Source organism: Pongo pygmaeus, chromosome 11 (genome assembly GCF_028885625.2).
Source record: "Pongo pygmaeus isolate AG05252 chromosome 11, NHGRI_mPonPyg2-v2.0_pri, whole genome shotgun sequence".
Classification (NCBI taxonomy): Eukaryota; Metazoa; Chordata; class Mammalia; order Primates; family Hominidae; genus Pongo; species Pongo pygmaeus.
In genome coordinates, this window is record NC_072384.2 from 63,247,943 (window position 1) to 63,266,768 (window position 18,826).

Sequence of the window (18,826 nt, forward strand, 5' to 3'; positions counted from 1 at the left end):
TGGACTGGGTTATTACTGGAATCTGGAAACATCTGGGGCTACAGAATAAGCCAAGCCCCATTTCCACAATGTCCAGATAATTGCTTAAATGATTTATACCTTACTGTTTCTATTAAAAATGTCTTTAAAGAGAAACATTTGTAGGCTTGATTCTGCAATAAAAACTGGTATCTGATTTCACTTGTACAAAATCTCGTGAAAGATGCTACATTTCTTCAAGGACATATGCATGACTAAACTAAACCCTGGACAAAGACAGGGCTAAAAGAAGGTGTGGTCGACCACTGAATGAAAACAATTGTATCATGATAGCAAATTTTAAATGGTTTATTTGTGATTAGTTTCTATTCTAATCAAAAGAGTCCATTAGAAAACATTCTTTTCATGCATTTGGGACAAATATATTCAAGCCATTTTAGGGTAAACTTGTACCTCATCCATTTTCAATTTTAGTTTTAATTAATTTCTCATAAATCTTATTTCCTGACACTTCAACTGAATATCAAACCAAATTTAACCCCTAAGGGACAAATAAGTGCCACCTCCAAGACAGACTTGCACCACTTAGTTAAGAATCTGGAAAGATATTTAAATAGGTTCACTTAGATGGTGTCTGTATGAAGCTACTAACTGGTCCATTCAGAATGAAAGAGCTTTCAACACTGTCATTTGTTGCAAAGACAGGTTGCTCTACTGAATAAACACACACACACGTGTGCACGCGTGCATGTACCTATGTAGTTGTATTGACCTGAAATAATTTTATCTTTTAATTCAGATCGTAGGCCAAAAGGACAAATATAGTTTCATATTTTTCAAGAATTGCTGTGTCTAGATCTAGCCAAAAATTATATTACTTACAGCTGTCAACTATGCATATAGGGTCATAATAAATAAATAAATAAATAAAAAGGAAGGGAGGGAAGGAGGAAGCAGTAAAAGAAGGCAGACAACAAAATAAACCATTAACCACTGACTTTTAACCATGGTTCATACTTTGTGGTCACCAACTTACATGATTACCCTTTTGAGAAGGATCACCCAATTTTCTTCTACCCGAAGGGTAAAGGAACATGGGTGGCATTTTACATGTAAATAATTCTCATGAATATTTTTATTAATTTAAAACCCCACAGCTTCCTGATTATAAACCAAGTAGAATTTTAAGCCTCTATCTTTTAAATATTTCCTGGATTTAATTTGGTTGTTGGCAAGCTACCACTACAAGGTTTTACAATTTGTGGCCTTTACTCTCAATCTGATGGCTTTTAATTTATATTTTAACAATTTTAACTTACTTGAAGCACATTGACTGGTTTCTAGAAAACCAGAAGTGTCTATTTAACAAAGGAACTAAACACATGGGTCTTCACTGTTGAAGTCACACTGCAAAAATGCTTTTGCTACTTTTAACATATTGTTTCACAATCTTTATTATTCTACCTTCAATATACTGTCCTTTACTATTAGAGCTCTTTGCTGAAGATGCAGTGTTTTTATACAATTAACTAAGCAACATTTGTCCATTATAGCTCACTAAATGGCACATCTTTGTAACAATTCAGGTTCAACAATCAGCACTATAGATACTTTCTTCTGCATAGAGTGTATGACATCAACCTAGATTTCAGTATGAAGTGGTAAGATAGCATCTAGAACTTTTCAGCTCTCAAGAGCCCAAACTGGAAGAAAACGAGTGAGCTTTCAGTAAAGGTTATAGGTTTTCTTAGTAAAATTGTGTTTTTAAAAGAATGACAATAGAGTCTTTGTTTTTTTCTGGGTTGTTTGACGAAGCAATGTGAGCCAATGCTTTTCTCTGGTACATCTTTAGGTTTAAAAACACAAATATAAAATATAAATCTTGTTAAATACTGTTGCCTAACTCATTATTTTAACATTGATCAAATTGAATTTGCCTTAGAAATACTGTAATGCTATTTATTGTAACATTCATGGCAGATTTGAGAAAGTAGCTGACCCTTCCACGAGCACACAAACCCAACTGGTAAAGCTACTGAACACCTAAAAGAGTTATTGGGTGAAATCCCAGCTAAATTGTTTACTGCCCAGTATTCAGTACAAAATAAATTAATAGACACTGTTTAGTTAGATAAAGGTCCCAATTAAAATGTTAACCAAAGACATTCATGAATTAAGTTATCGTATCAACTGTAGATCAACTAGTTTGCATCTCACATTTTACCACCCCAGTATCATCATGTTTCCAAGGAAATCTGTCTTGAGTACTGATAGTGCACATGTTTGCAAACTGCCTATTTATCAGAGAAAGGACAAAATAGAAAGAATGCCTTAGGAGGTAGTTATTTCCCACGTTCAACCAAAGGCAGAATGACCAACTGTCAATCAACTCTATGTTGGTAAGAAGTCAATCTGGACGTCTCAGAGTCTAATATTTTATGATTCTGTACCCTCAAATTTTTCTGTCTGCAAACACATGAGAAAAAAATGTTTCATAGAGAATAGTGATTTAAAGCTATTTGTTACACCTATAATCAAAGTAGTCTATAGATTTATGTTTTATAAGATTTTAAAGATAGCGTAATGTTTTTTATAAGAGTTTAAAGGCTCTCCTATCTAGAGATACAAAAATAGAGTTAATGACTGTAAGCTCCTTTTTAAGTATATAATTATAAAACTATTTTTCAGGGTTATAAAGTCTTTCTTTGGTAATAACATTATATAAAGAATATAGAAATTTCAATTTTTTAATGAAATATACAATTTTCATAGATCCATTCTTTAAATATTTAAAAATCATCTTTTAATTTTTTAAAATAAGATTAATAAAATATTAACTGGCCGGGCATGGTGGCTCACGCCTGTAATCCCAGCACATTGAGAGGCAGAGGCGGGCGGATCATGAGGTCAGGAGATCGAGACCATCCTGGCTAACACGGTGAAACCCAGTCTCTACTAAAAAATACAAAAAAATTAGCTGGGCGTGGTGGTGGCAGATGCCTGTAGTCCCAGCTGCTGGGGAGGCTGAGGCAGGAGAATGGCACGAACCCGGGAGGTGGAGCTTGCAGTGAGCCGAGATCGCGCCACTGCACTCCAGCCTGGGTGACAGAGCAAGACTCCGTCTCAAAAATAATAATAATAATAAAATAAAAAAAATAAAATATTAACCAAGTGATAGTCTGCTATGCTTTTATCAATTCAATTCACCAAGCATTTATTGAGTATCTATTATAGGTCTTATGCTATACACATATGTTGAGGAGATTAAAAATAAAAATGAATTAGATGTGTGTGCTCTCAAGGAATTTACAGTTTCATAATAGAGAAACACAAATGCCTAGCAATCTATAGTAGGAGAAAGATGATGGTAAGCGATCTAAAGGAAACATTTCAAATGTTCTAAGGGACAATTAAGTAGACATCAAAATCAATCCTAATTAGGGTGCCTCAAAGAAGTCTTCATGGATGATGCAACATCTGACCTGGATACCAAAGTCCTAGTAGGATTTCAACAAGCGAAGAAGAACATGCCAGGAAGCAAAAAGAAGGTGGACAAAGACTAGTTGCTGATAAAGTACAGGAAAAAAGTATTGCTTTCAGTTTGATAAAAGTCCACCTTTCATACTAAATATTTTAAGGATTTGAGGTCTCTAACTCCACTGCTTAAGTTAATCTGATTGCCACTCTATTGAAATCTCTTACAGGAGAAAAGCATTAGCTAACTAATACCCATCGACTCTTAAGATATTAGAATTGCTGACAGTTTTGCATGCAACCAATTAGTAAGCATATTTAATGAATGCTTATCATCTCTTCTGATGGGCTTAACAAAGTAATAAATGGTCCTTGAGCTTTCTACATTGTTTCCAAGATAATTTTTGGAGCTTTCTTAAGAGAAACAAAAATATTTTGCATCTTTTAGATGACTAGCAAGGTCCAAGTTACTTGAGTTCACTAGTCCATGACAAAGCAGTCATGGAGTATACAAAACTGCAAGAAATTTTAGTCGTCATCGGATCGCCTCAATCATCTCTTCTTTTATAAAAAAGTAAACTGAAAACTAAGGCTCAGCGAGGTTGAATGGCTTACCCAAGATAACAAAATGATAGACTGTGGACTTCTGCTGACACTGTCCTTCATCATTGTTACTTTCCTGAGATGTTCTTGCAAGACTGACAGAAATGTTTTCAAAAGTCTAGATAGGTTGTTGAACTTCAGCCGGATGATGAGCTATCTGTACATATCATTAGTATATTCAGTTCTGAATAGATATCTTCATTTTTCTAACTTCAAACCAGAAAGAATGACATTTTTTAAGAGGTAAAAATTTTAAGATCTCTTGATATATATAAACGTTTGGTTTACATTAGAATCATCTGAGGAGCTTAAAATCTCATCTAACTGATCTGGTGTAGGGCTTAGGCAAAAGTTTTTTATTATTTATTTATCTATTTTGCTTGTTTGGAGCTTTAGTTTGGTCATGAAGTTATAGCTAGCATTTACTGAGTTGATACAAAATTTAACATCAAATTTTTCTAAAACCAATTCAAAGCATTCAATGATTTCAACTTCCATAATGGCAATAAATACAATAGTTTCCAAAAGAAGCCTTAAAAGACATATACCTCCATCTTCAATGGATTTTCTTCTGTCACTTCATTTGTGGCCTAAAAAACTTGAGTATGTTAAGAGAGAAAAAAACAGTCTGAGAACAATTTGAACCATCTTTAAAGGCATATATATATGTTTTCACACTTTTTAAAATTATGGGGACAAAAACGAGAATAGTTGTTTTAATTTGCATACTCACAAATCCCACATAGTCAGGATTTGATATAGAATCAGTTGTTCCTAAAACGGAGAATATAATTCGTTAAAATAGAGCTACATGGTATTTGCTGATTATTAGTCAATGATTCTTAATAAGTGATAAGGTTTTTTTTACATAATTAATATTAGGGTTTAATTTACAAAATTGCCAATATCATTCTGTGTAACAACCACATGAAAACAGTCTTTAATGTTAGCTTTGCCTCAATGACTTTCTCGAACTTGTGCCTACTTCCCCTATTCCTACATGTTGTCTTTCATCAAGAAGGGTAGGTTATCCATGACAACAAATGCTGCTTTACTTTTCCCTAATACAAACCCTAATATTATCCTCTTAATTAATTCAAACTACCTCTCATGATCTAAATATCATATTCCAGTGGCTGAAATGAAATTTGATTTTCCAGATGATCAAGTAATAACCAGCCTTGCAGATAAACATCAAAAATTTTTAAAAAAGAAAGAAAAGAAAAGAAAAAAACAGCTCTTCAAAACGGTACACAGCTAGGTAGGTAGGAAGATGGCTTAGACAGCAAGGTTCTTGGTGAGTATGCCAATAGCAAAATAGCAGAAAACATCTTCCCCTTAGCCCTAAGCAAAGGACACCAACAAGCTGTTAGAAAATAAAGACAATTTTTTAAAAATGATGTATTTAAGTATACATGTGCATTCCAATCATATATCAGCAACACCTCCCATCTTAGTGACTGTGGCATTTTGAAGTAGTAGGGTAAAATTTCAAGGAGCTATCATTACATGGTGGTAAAATTATAGATTTTTTTACCCATCATTATGAACAAACCTATACTATATGTTGTACTGTCCTTACTAGATATCTTTAAAAATAAATAGTACAAAATAGTTTACCTATAAGCTCTTTTTACTTTATGCTAAAACAAAACAAGACAAAAATCAAAAAAGTAAACAAAAAAGGCATTATTGCACTGTATATGCTCATTTAGAGGCTTATTAAAGAACAAAACATAATAAAGAGCTTTCAATTTTTTTTTGGTAATACTTTAACTGCCAAAAATTTTATTGATGGAAATTTCACACCTATGTTTTTAAAAAATTCCCAGAAGAATTTTGCTTATGTATAATTTTTTTCACTTTCTAAAGAGATACCAGCTCCAACTGGACATTCATTTCTGAATAAAATTCTACTATCTTACCATCCATAAGTAAATTAATATCGATGATTGGTTGATTAGTACTCTTAGAATTATAGGAAACATATTTTTCCAATTAGGTAACCCTTATTGTATTCATAGTATGTTTAAAATCTTCCCAGAGAAAGAAAAAGCACTGTTCATTTAGGCATATAAAATTCCAAAGCTGGTAATATTTTTTCTTTCCAGTTTGTCAGACAAGGATACAGGCCATTCAGGGTCCCAATGTCTACATTTGGGTCCTATCAGTATTTCCCTCCCAAAAACGTTGCTTAATCTTCTGAATAATGCAAATGAAAATCTCTCTTTAAAAGAGAACTTTGTACTGACTTTACTGGCATAGGATACCACGATAAGGGCAGGGGGGATAAGACCCACATCTTTTCTAAGTTGGGCCTAAAATTGACTCCAGATTTGCGAGTCATGAACAGAAAGTCAGTTTTAATATAGATGTGCTTTAGAAAGTAAAAATGGCGATTATTCTTAACAAGTTACATATTGGGTATTATTCTTCAAAAATGACTCATAAAATATCTTTTTAAGTACTTAAAGTCATGAATATGTTCTACTCTTTTACCTCTGCTTGAATGTAATTTTTCATTTTCCAGGAAAGGATACATTTTCTAACTAACCCCGTTAACCTAATTACTCATAAAGGAATACCAAAAGTGTCCCTGACATCAATACCTTCACAAAGAAATATATCTATGCACATGCACAAGAACATATTCCATTTAGATAATCAAAACTGTAATTTTTATTTAAAAGATTCCCTTAGATCCACGTAATTCCTAGCAGTAAAATTTATCAAAAGCACTTAGTTTGCAAACAATGAGACTGCCATTATCTATCGCCTTATTTCTTCATCCATATACTTTAATTGAAAAGTACAAACTATTAAGCATAAAAGAATAATAGTACTGCTTATTTCACAGTATTTGTTTGATCTGAAAATGGGGATTGTAATGAAAATGCCTTCAATCTTAAGGGAACCTTTTTTAACCTACTCAGAATAATTATCTTGTAAGATTAAAATCAGTGAATCATACCTAATTAAGATTTATAATTTAGCATCATTGAGGTATATTATTTAAAGGAAAGAGTTTACAATCTTCAATTTGAAATTAAAAGGGAAAAGAAATGAACACATGAAAAATAAAAAAGCTCTTTTTGGCACAACAATCTACTATATTGCCACTTATTTACCCAGATTCCTAGTTTAACCATTTTTAAAGCAAAACATTTAATATGAAAATACAAGATTCCAAGTATAGGAGTAAAGCAGGAAAAGAAGAGTCCCAGTTGAAATTATACTACAGAATTTGGAGATAGAACACAGAACATTAGAAAATGTGAATTGTGGCTAACTACCTACTAAAATATTTCAAGTTTGCAATGGCTTAGTTAAAAAAAAAAAAAAAAAAAAAAAAAAAAGATTCCTAAACTGTGGGGTAAATTTTTACTTAAATGGGACACTGTTATAATAGTTATTTCCAAGCTTTCTTTCATTAAAGTGCCTATCAGTGTGGAGAGCAGTGCCTTGTTATTACACAGGGCAAAGATTTTTCTTCTTAGAAAGTCTTATATGTGGCATTTCTCCCGACAAAGTCTAACAAGGCATTCAAAATAAGTTCAATTTTTTTCTTCCTCAAAAATATCTTTAAAGCCCCCCACTTTCACCCCAGTCTTGGATTACATAAAAGAATAGTTACTTTTTCCAAGCTCTTTGATATTTCCCTTCCTGGCAGAGTCATCTGATGTGAGAAATATCTTTTGAAAATAAATGGTGCAACTTCAAGTGCACTCAGATCCATACTTGCTGGACATTCCATCATATCTCAGTTTTGATTTGAAAAAGCCACTTGAATTCAAAATTCAGTTTTAGGTATCTCAATATGAAGTTTGATCTCATTGAGAAGTACTTTGGGAAGCAACGATGTAAACGTCTTGTCCACCTATCAGCACAGAACGTTGGTAAAGGAGTCATACGACTCTAATTTCCAGGGAGAGGGAGGTTATTGCAATATAAATTGAGAAGCTAAGTCCAGGATTTGAATATAGCATACTGTAACATTAGTGTTACTGCATGAAACAGTTACTTTTCCTCTTTAACACAGCTGTCACCACATGTTTATATAGCTAAAATACCACTTTCTAATGTCCTCGTATCAATACTGATACTATTATAACAAGGTTATTTGGGGGTCTGCCCCCCTTTCCTGTCACTCAATGAGCATACTTTCGTTTTTTTAATGGTCAGCATTTTGTATCAGATAATGTAGGATTTCTACATAAAAATACTCATTTTTCTTGTGCCTTAACCGAGGAGGGATAGTGGCAGTACTTGGCAACAGAGAACCTCCTCAGCTCTTACTACTACAATTATTCTGGGCCTGGGATAAATATTGAAGTATGTAACTACATGCAAACCATTAAACACACACACACACACACACACACACACACACAAGTTCCTTTTAAGAATATTTGTGCAAAAAGTCACATGATATATAGGAGATATGTCAGACACAGGGCAAGATGAGACAAAAGCAAATATTTCAATCCCCAGTTCAGATATAGAAAGAGCAGGAGATACTTAATGGTTCATTTCCCATTACTTTTCTTACACAACTCTCATTAGTATCTTTTTCAGCAGAGGCACATGGAATCATTGTGGAATAGTCAATCTCCAACCGGAAACCTAGTGACTTCCACAAAGGTGGCCCCAAATAAAAGTCTGTAGGTGGTGAAGGCAGGGCTGGCTTCATTGCCCCATCATTTGTTCAGGCACACAGGCCCCCACCCCACCACACAACACAGGGCCCTGCATTTTGTTTAATGCTCTGTGTTGCTGTCTTCAAATTAATTTTTGAACAAGATGCCTCACATTTTAATTTTGCACTGGGTCAGAAATTATGTAGCTGGTCCTAGGTGAAGGTAAAAATGTCTCTTAATGGTGAAGATAGTAAGTCAAAAGATAAGCAAAAAGTTCAGAATGACATACAGAAACCCACGGCTTCACATTGCACTACCTTTAAAATTTTATTTGAGATGTTACTATTTCCAAGAATAATATTTCATCATGAACTAATGAATGAAAGTAGAGGTCACCCATTCTCAGATTAGTTTACTCTCATAAATAGATGACATTTAATTATCAGTTGTCTAAAAAGCATCCAGTTGACATAAGGCAAACAGTTGAATTGGGAAAAACAAAATATATATATACACACACACATATATATTTCATATATATATAGTTCATATATATATACACATATGAAATATATATGAACTATATATATAGATAAATGGAGTAAAATGCAGTTTCTGTTCTCATGCCAGGAACATATCCACAAGCAGAATGGAATAAGTATGTAAAATACCAGCAGAAATTAAAACATAGCAAAGAAAGAGAGTAAAGGTATTTTCAACATAATGAAATGGGGTAAAAGAAAACATTTTATAGGTATTTTACATTTCATATTCTGTAGTATAAAAAACTTTACTGTAAATTATACATCCTTAATAACTGTTTGGTTAAAAGCTCCTCATCCTATGAAAATGAGAACAGAAACCTAGTAAGAAGCAAATTTTCCAAAATTATAAAACATACTTTCTAAAAAACATTTCCCAACACAAAAATACCAATACTTAAGCTAAGCTATAGGGTAAAAAATGTTTAACCTTGGGCCTTCATATAATAAATCATGCATTCTACTTTCAAGATGTATCAGTTTCAAAAATGATTGGAAGCAGTGATACTATAAATGCTTTGTGAAAGTCATGAGAGCTAAAATATGAGCAAACATATCCATTTATACATATATTTAACATAAATACATCTAAATTGAAATTCTCCTTTGGATTTACTGCTTCTGATACACCCTGAAACAACAGCCCACCATATGCAATGTTAAGCAAAGTGTCAATATTCAAATAACAAGACAACAAGCAGATTTGTTGCATAAAATATGTAAATATTATTAACAGAAAGTGCCATATGATATCTCATGTTTTGATGGTTTCTGATCACCTATCTTTTCTGCCTCCTCAGTCTCTTAGCTAAGACTACTGTTGTCAACAGGTACTTACTTACTTAATACAGTACCTGTCAACAGGTACTGTACTTACACAATACAGGATGTGCTGTATTGAGGCAGTGCTTCTGAGCAGGCACCTGCGGTGCTGCCCTAAGGAAACTTAGCATACCCCCTTGCTTTTGATTTGCTTCGAACTTCAACGTACCATTTATTTTGAGTATATTCTTTCATACTCCTTATTCCTACTATTTTACTTTTTAAAATAAACATTTCTGAAAGAAAATTGCCATTTAAATGATAACATCAAAAATATCAAAAAGATCAGTAATCAGCAATCATAGCAAAGCAGCTATGCTTAAAATTTCTGCCAGAAGTTAAATGAAAAAGTTAATGCTAAAAATTCAAGTTTAGGAAAAAAAGAAGAAAATAACAAAATCCAATCATGGAAAGCACTTGCTAAACTGGCCATTTATTTGCAGTGTGTCAAAAAAATTCTTTCATTTTCAATAAACAAAAATACAAGTACAATCTCTCTCTCTTGCTCCGTGTGTGTGTGTGTGTGTGTGTGTGTGTGTTAATTGAAAGGCAGAATTTTGGGACTCGTAAGCTTCTAAGTGGTACCCCCAAATAATTTCTAAGTTCAACCGATTTCAATAAAACACTAGCTCTTGTATATCTCAAAAGAAAGACACATAAGTTTATTTTTTATTGAGAGTTAAAATTTGTAGCTTTTTCTGAACCATTTGTTTATTCTAGTTTATCAATGACTCAAGAAAAACAGCAGATATGCTGATTAATCAAGTTCTATCGATCAGTAGCATATGTCAATATTTCACACAAACATCTGCAGAATAGTTTCTTCCAATCAAAAATTTATAAATCAATTTAAATTCCTGGTAATTAAATTTATTTGCTCTTCAACAATGAACACAGTACTTTATAAAGAGTAGTATGTGAAATCTGCACTCAAGAATATATTGATCAAAGGTAAAACAGCACCTTTCTATTTCTATTAAACCAAGGTTCTAAGAACTAGAAAGTTCAAACCATAAAAGCCTGCAATTGTTTCAAATACATCTAGTAATTCTGTTGATTTTGGGCCACTAAAACTGATTACTTAATTAGGCAATCATTCAAGGCATCCAAACACTCACACAGACAAAAACAGGGAAGTATTAGCATGGCTGTCTTCACCTTGACATGAACATTCTGAAAAACAGTGCAGACTCTCAAACTTTGTGGATCTGTCCCTATGCATGTACTGAGTAAGATACTAAATTCTAAAAGGTGACAACCAGAAGCTCAGGAAAAAATAATTAACCTATAATGAAATTATATCTTTTCAGGTGGTTTATATCTTAAATTATCTTAGAAATGCCATGTAATAATAAAGATGGTCTCTATAGATTCTTGGAAATACTACCGATTTTCTTCTCTCTGGTTACACTCTTATATTATCATCTAAAAGTAATTAATGAAATTTCTGCACTCTTGAATATCTATCAGAAGTAACTACCTACAAAAAGGTTTTCAAAGTTCCTGCCTAACATGAATAAAAACAAAAACAAAAAATATTTTCTATTTATGGGAAGGAAAAAAATATCAGCTCTGGAAACTCAGCTACAGGAGTCTTAAATATAACTAAAGAATAAAACCCCCTATTTTCACTCAGAAGATAGCAGATACAGTTTTAAGAATCTTACTGATGAAATACAGTCAGGAGAAAGAAAAATACTCTATTTTCAGAAAAAAAAAAAAGATGTTTCTTGAAATAACTCCAAAGAGACCCTATAAACTGTGTTTTTAGGAGAAGAGAAAAGCAAATCAACTCACACATACAGCTTCCAAACAGAAGTCTTACCCTCTTCCAGGAAAACAACGAGACTTTATTACCCTGCTATGATTCTTTCATTTCAGACATGATTAATTAGCAAGTATTACACTTCTCAAAACTCCCACCCTACTCTTCCCTGATTATTTGATGTTAGACCCACATGAAATAACAAGTTGCCTCCAGCAGTGTAAGACAAGTATCCAAAAACTCTATTTTAAAGAAGAAACACTTCTTTCCTATCTTTGCCTCCCAAAATGAAGCAGGCTGCTTCTAACTGCTTTCACAATTTTGTTTCAACTTGGTCATTTTCCTAACAATACCTTTTAAATTTTAAATAATGCATACAACATATTCATTATTCAAGAACACATAGCATGTTTAATCTGATACCTCTATTTTTAAGCTGAAATTCCAAAGGACTTATGTGTCCACGCAGTTTATATTGATAACCATAAACATGCACAATTAATAAACAATAGAGACGATGTGTGCAAGCATGTTTTGGGACATGGTTTTTGTAGAAATAATGTTTCTTTTCCAAATAAAAGCTAATTTGTCACAAATATAATGAAGATAAGAAGCAAGCATGAAGGAGTAAAAGAGAGGAAGAAGAGAAGAGGATAACTAAAATTTGAATGAATGAAAAACTCTTGACTCTCTACATATTCTTCCAAAATACTCTTTCAAAATAATTTTCCTTTTGAACAATCTGTGTTCAAAACGTCCATTCCATGTGCACCAAGAAGCCAGCCATCACTAAATGTATTATAAATGTATATTCTAACAATCATCAATTTATAAAGTCTGGGATTTCCCCTTCAACCTTTCAACTGTTACATCCAGAAAACTTCACACATAGTGAAATCCTAATAAATAGATCTTGTTGGTTCCAGGAAACATTTTTAAAAATCTATACTGGTCAAAATATCCTTGCTTTTTTTCTGTTGTATTAAATTTAGGATCAAAAACATCAAAGCAGCTTCCACCTCGGACCTAACTTTTAGAGGATCAATGTGACAAGGCAGTCCCTGATAGATGTTTCTCTTGATAAACGACTTGTTCAAAAGAGACATTGTAGCTTTCATTTCCTGACCACAACACACTTTTAATTTGCAACAGCAGAGCTGCCAGAGTGTGAGCACTTGCCCACTTTCTAGTCTTTTAGGTTTGTAGCTCTGGTTCCTTTAGGCCGCACATTTGAGACAAACAAAATCTAAAAATAATCAGAGTAAAGAATTAGAAAACAAGAGCCACTAACACCACTTTATACGTATACACAAGTGTCTGCTTTATATATATGTATGTAAACTTTCGCCCCTAGAATTCTAATATATGATAACAAGGCTCCTAAGTTAATATCATTTGCACATCGGACATTTAAACATAGGGAAATGAATTATGTGACTATTATTTAATAGTAAGCAGAGACTTAAGAGGGGGGCAATTTACACACTCAAATCTGCTGTTAAATGTCATGAATTATATAATTGCCTATGCCAGTATGTTTTTCATGAATTATTGCAATGATTATTATTAGTACTACCTAGAAATCACATTTAAGTATCAATACGGTGAACAGTCAAACCATCCAATTTCTGCTCTCAGCACATTGTCCGAGCTCCGATTTAAAATTTATAAATGTAATATCCTCCTCATCACAGGCAGCAGCCCAATCTGCTCTGAATATATATTACAGCTTTAACATCACAGAGGGAAATCGCCCATCTGGCAATCCCATTCGCTCCAACAGCTCCGGGGGGAAAAAAAGCTGTGCTCTCTCCTCCTTAAAACATTTCTCAGGGCAAATTATGTGCATCTAAAATAAACAGTCTTCTTATTGATCGCTTCAAAGTCAACAAGTTCCAAATGCAAAATTCAATCAAATCCTTCCTATCGTGTAAGTGTGGTGTGTATTTAGCTCAATAGTCACCAGAGTCCAACCAGAAGTGTATGTCGCGCAACGGGTCTTGTAGTTCCTCTCTTCATATTCACATTTGTGTTAGGAGAGAGCAGTGACCACGGCCACACTACAGACCCCTGGCAGCTTTGCCCCACTGTTATTTCTTTTTTCATATTCTCTCTTTCCTTCTTTCTCTCTTTTCAGGAGGAATTAACGGTCATGGGGTAAATATAGCAACAACCAAAAAAAAAAAAAACACAGTCTAAAGTGGACATATCCTTTGGTTATGCAAAATACTTTAACATCTTTTTGTTGTTGTTCCCTCTCAGTCTTAATTGAATATCACAAAGTGTACACAGGGCACTGCCACAAGAGCTATTTAAAATCCCCTCTCACTCCATTTAACTGACTTTTTTTTTTTTTTTTTTTGTAAAGAAAGAGGAAAGAGCGATTTCAAACGAAGTCAATTTCAGTGCCTGATTATTTAATTCTGTCACAAGTTAAAAGTAAAAAGCGCTGACAGGCAGACGAGTGAATGGAAAGGGGGAAAAAAACCTATCCCTGCTCTTTAAAAGACATCAAGGACTTTGGACAATCAAAATATAATTTTTATTTTCATGTAAAAGACACCTCTTCACTTACCCGCCCCCCCAAAAAAAACCACACTCAGAAGAACTGATTACTCCACAAAGTGCAATCATCAAGAGCAGATAGTCAAACTGCATTAATAGATTGAGAAAAATAAAATTTTCATCCAGTCCTGTTCCTGTGTGTGTACATATATATAGATATACTTTCATTAGTTAGTAATCTTTCCCAACACTCCTGCCCTCTCCCCTTTGCCCAGCCTCCCCCCTTCAAAAAAAAAAAAACCCCACACTGAGTTTAACTAATTTACATACTATTTGACTTCAGCAGTTATATATATATAGTGCATTACTAGTAACGTGCAACTTCTCGATGACAGCTAAAACCGATAAAAGTGGATTCAAGTAATATATTAATCAAAACTGCAATATACAAACAAGTGATAGCAAAAGAAAAAAAAGCATGGTGACATTAAACATATATTTTTTTAAAAAAGGAATTCTATATCATGAGCAACTGCTTGCCAGGCAGTCTTCAATGGTTTTATCATGCTATTTCATTTGTCTTTCCTATTTAGATGCAAAGGAAGTAAATTCCAAAACTGACATACCATAAACACTGGTGCTACTGATCATTTCTTGCTGGCAGCACAAAAAGCTGAATTGGATTTCTCACAAGCAGGAATTCCAAAGGTTGCTTTTCATTAAAGCCACTTTTCCTCTCAGCTATCAAATGTCACTGCCTTGAAACGTGGGCCCTTTCGTCAGGTATTCATTTAACCTACATGCATATAATTAAGGGGGAAAGCAACATCAACAAAAAGGGGATCTCAGATCACAGGAGAAGAAAGAAAGGAAAAAAAGCACATGACCAGGAATGCAAGTCCATGTCAATTTCACTCACTCCCATTGAAACTAACAAGAGCTCCGGGGAGGACGGTAATAGGATCAGTGGATTGTATATACCATTAAATTATACATCTTTCTCTCCCGTTCCTTGCCAACAATACGCCCACCACGCTGTACCCCCTCCTAGATGATGTGCTTACATTTTTCTGCAACCGATCTTCTGACATTTTCTCGTTCCCCCAGCCACGAGATTGTAATTTAACCTCAACTTTTTGTGTGTGTGCAAGATTCTTATTTACACTTCTTATTTACTTAGAAGTTAGTTCCCGAAGAAAGTCTAGCCCCACCCTATGGCTCCGCTTTCTTATTTTTTATTTTTGAAGTAAAAAGATAGTAATAAGTAAGCCCAATATAGCGAAAAGCGAGATTCTTGCAATCGCGAACTCTTAATCCCATACTATTGTTACAATGATTAAGCAGCAAAAATATGCATTATAATGTTTCAGGGCTACTTTGAACAGAGAAATTAGACAGCAGGTTGGCGTACAGAATAGAAACGAGTGGAAATTGAATTTAATGTTTACGGCACAACTCGAAGATCTCTTTTAATTACAGGTCTTGGATGTATTTATATTCTTTAAAAATAAAACAAAAACAAATTTAAACAGATGGTAGAAAACTACGAAGCTCCTCTTACCTGAACGCGCGGAGAGAGAACCCGATAGGTTAGCGTAGCATCGATCCGATGTGTTTGCTGATGAATGGAAGCTAGGGTTAAGTGAAGGTGCCTATGATTTGAAATCATTCCAAGTTTTTGAAGGGAAGACGGACTGCAGCCTCTGCCATGTTGGAATTTCAAACCCAAAACAGCTGCTTGGAAGGAGCCAGCATGCCAGAGGCTGGGCGCAGGCGCAGAGCGCCGCCGAGCCAAATTCAAATCACTTTCACACTAAGAGCCAAAGATCAGTTTTCAAAGGAGAGAGGGAGAAAGAGACGGAGGCTGCCGTGAGGGAGAGAAGACGGGAGGCAGTGGCGAGAGGCGGGCAGTGGAGAGAGACGGGCAGCGGGAGGACCAGGAGGGAGAGGGAGAGGCGCACGGAGCCCGCGGAGCTGGAGGGGGAGAAAGGGAGGCGGGAGGCGAGCGGGCGAGCGAGCTAGAGACGCGCCAGAGATTCATGGGCAGGGAGGGCTCAATGGCCGCGCCGCGCCGGCCGGCCGGCCGCTCGGGTCATGTTACACGGCCGGGGCCGCGGCGGCCGCCCAGCCTCGCCGACGCGCTCACGCGGCCCGGAGGGGGCCCCGAGGTCATGATTACGCGCGCGGGGACTCGCAGCTCTCCCTGCACGCACTCTCTGGCGGCCCAGCCTGGGGAAAGGGGAGCAGCGCCGTAGGGGGAAGGGGGCTTTCTTTCCCACGCGTGACCAGCCGGCCTCTGCGCTCCCCAGCCTGCGTTGGAGGGCCCGGGACAGAGCCGCGCTGCTCCCCGGCCCGCGGGCCCTTCCCCGCCGGTTCCCGGCCCTCTCGACAGCTGCGGCCCGTCCGCCCTTCCCCACCCCCTCTGCGCACGGGACGGGATCTGCTCTCGAGAGCCCGGACCTCACCGGCACCCTCCCCGGGGCCCCGAGCACCAGCCAGAAAACGACTTGATTTGCTTAGAAGAAGCAACTTCGGGGGGAAAATTCGCGTTCGCCCAGTTCCCCTCCCCCGCCTCCCTGTGAATAAATAAAATCCTAAGTGTCTAGGTGTGCGGTCCCCTCTCGCGCTCCCTGGCTCCCCTCCCTACCTCCCCCAGGCGGCTCGGGCTGGAGAAAGCAGCGCCCGGGGGGCCCTGGTGTCGGCGGCTGGTGCGCAGGCATAGACGTTAGGCTTCTGCCTTCCCAACCCCCCTCTATGGAGTAATCTGGGGACCCAGGAGTGGGAAGAGAGTAGGGGCTTTGTGGTGCTGGGAGCCGAGGAAGAATGAAATGTGCAGTTGAGTGTGTTGCTCGCATCCCAGGGAGCAATGCAGTGCTGATTGTCTGTTGCTGAGATAGCCTTTTGTTCGGAACATAAGGTTTAAGAAACACACACACGTTTTCTGGGGTCTCTTGTTAGATGTAAATGTGCGGCATCCAGACGCTTACTATGCAGTGTAAGCTCAGTTGGTTTACTAATCACCCCGCCCCACCCGCAAACAATCAGGATTATTTGAATGGGAACCTCATTCAGACTTCTAGGCTGAGAGTATTGCCTTCAACCTATTTCATTCTAGACTAGCCAACCATCCAACTGAGATAATAAAGCAAACAATAACATTTGATCATGATGTCTACGAGATAATGTGCCCGGCAAAGTTCTTTAGGAATTGTAATGAGAAAGAGAGTGAATTGGGTCATAATTTCTCTTCGTTTTCATTAAATATGACTTTAATAGATAAATGGTGAGTTTATACTTTGGCCTGGTAGACATCCAGTCCTCTATATTTCAACGAAGCTAAGAGTGAAAGAGGCAAATTATATATTCCACCAGGAGCCCATCAAGCTGAAAATGTTACCTTTGAAGGTTGGAACCGAAAATGCACTTGCTGAGGACTGACCCTCCTCATAAGGGTGTTCACATTTCCCCCAGCTTCTCTGTTGTAGATTTGATAGCCTAAATTGCAGCTCTCCAGATGCTGAAATGCAGCTCTTTAAAAATGCCAAATATATACTTTGAAATTAATTCCATTCACCTTTTATGATGTTCTTACCTTTGAATGGATGCCTTTAGCTAACACACTGAGAAATAAAAATTATTTCAGTTAAATCTAGGCAGATGACAGAATTTAAAAGACAAAAAAAGAGTGATTCGAGATCCTAAGAAATATTTCTAAGCAATGAGATTTCTATTTGGAATGGATTTGACCTTTCTGTGAATTTTTTTTAAAAGGAGTCTTCGAAATAAAACAGAAGAACTTTATTCTGATGTAGCAGAGAACACTGAAACCTCTTTAGTTATATTTTACAAGATGGCTTTGAAAATGATATTATGAAAAGTTGTTCATTGGATTTTACCACAAAGAAATAAGTGTAGGAAAATATCTGTGGGTCACTGTTGGATTGAGTACAGATGAATTTAAAAAAAAAAAACTGTGAAGCACTCATAATCGCAGTTATTGCCCATTTGGGGAATGACGACCAAAAGTCCTCTGGACACACAGCAGATGCTCTGTGCAATTCGGGCAAAACTGCTCTGTTCTTGTTTGTTAAAAAAGTTCAGAGCTCATCAACCTTTAACATTAAATTCCTAGCATTGAATTTACAGTTCCTTGTGTAAATTCAAATAGTGAATAAAATATATAATACAGTGCCCACTGAATACAAAAACAATGTATTTTGATTACAGACTTAAAGCCATTCATCTATAATATCTAAAATAAAAACAACCCCTGCTCTTTAAAAAGAGGAGGAAAAAGTGTGGTCAGCAAGAGTTTATTAATAGATAATAACTGTACTTTTCCAATTCCCGTATAGATTCATTTGAAATACACATTTAAAAAACATCATTCAACATGCAAATAAATATAATTAACTTTGGAATCAAAATAACTGGAAAACTGTCCAAAAGAGCACTGGATAGAGGTACAGAGTTTCTAAATTGTTCAAAATTACATATAC

At 35.9% G+C, this 18,826-nt stretch overlaps 1 protein-coding gene across 4 annotated transcripts in view; it reads right to left on the reverse strand.

Annotated features, from left to right (window-relative positions):
* Nucleotides 1-18,826, reverse strand: part of FIGN (fidgetin, microtubule severing factor) — a 144,636-nt gene that overhangs the window by 112,822 nt on the left and 12,988 nt on the right. The window contains exons 1-2 of one of the 4 annotated variants that reach the window (XM_054478438.2): nucleotides 15,889-16,695; nucleotides 14,954-15,123 (exon numbers count right to left, since the gene is read on the reverse strand). The exons of 1 other annotated variant lie outside the window; for it this stretch is intronic. In XM_054478438.2, coding sequence (XP_054334413.1) covers nucleotides 14,954-14,978 — 25 coding nt within the window. In that variant the 5' untranslated portion in view covers nucleotides 14,979-15,123; nucleotides 15,889-16,695. Of the gene's footprint in view, nucleotides 1-14,953; nucleotides 15,124-15,888; nucleotides 16,697-18,826 lie in introns of those variants that run through there. 2 more of the 4 variants (XM_063647583.1, XM_054478436.2) reach the window with 2 other exon arrangements.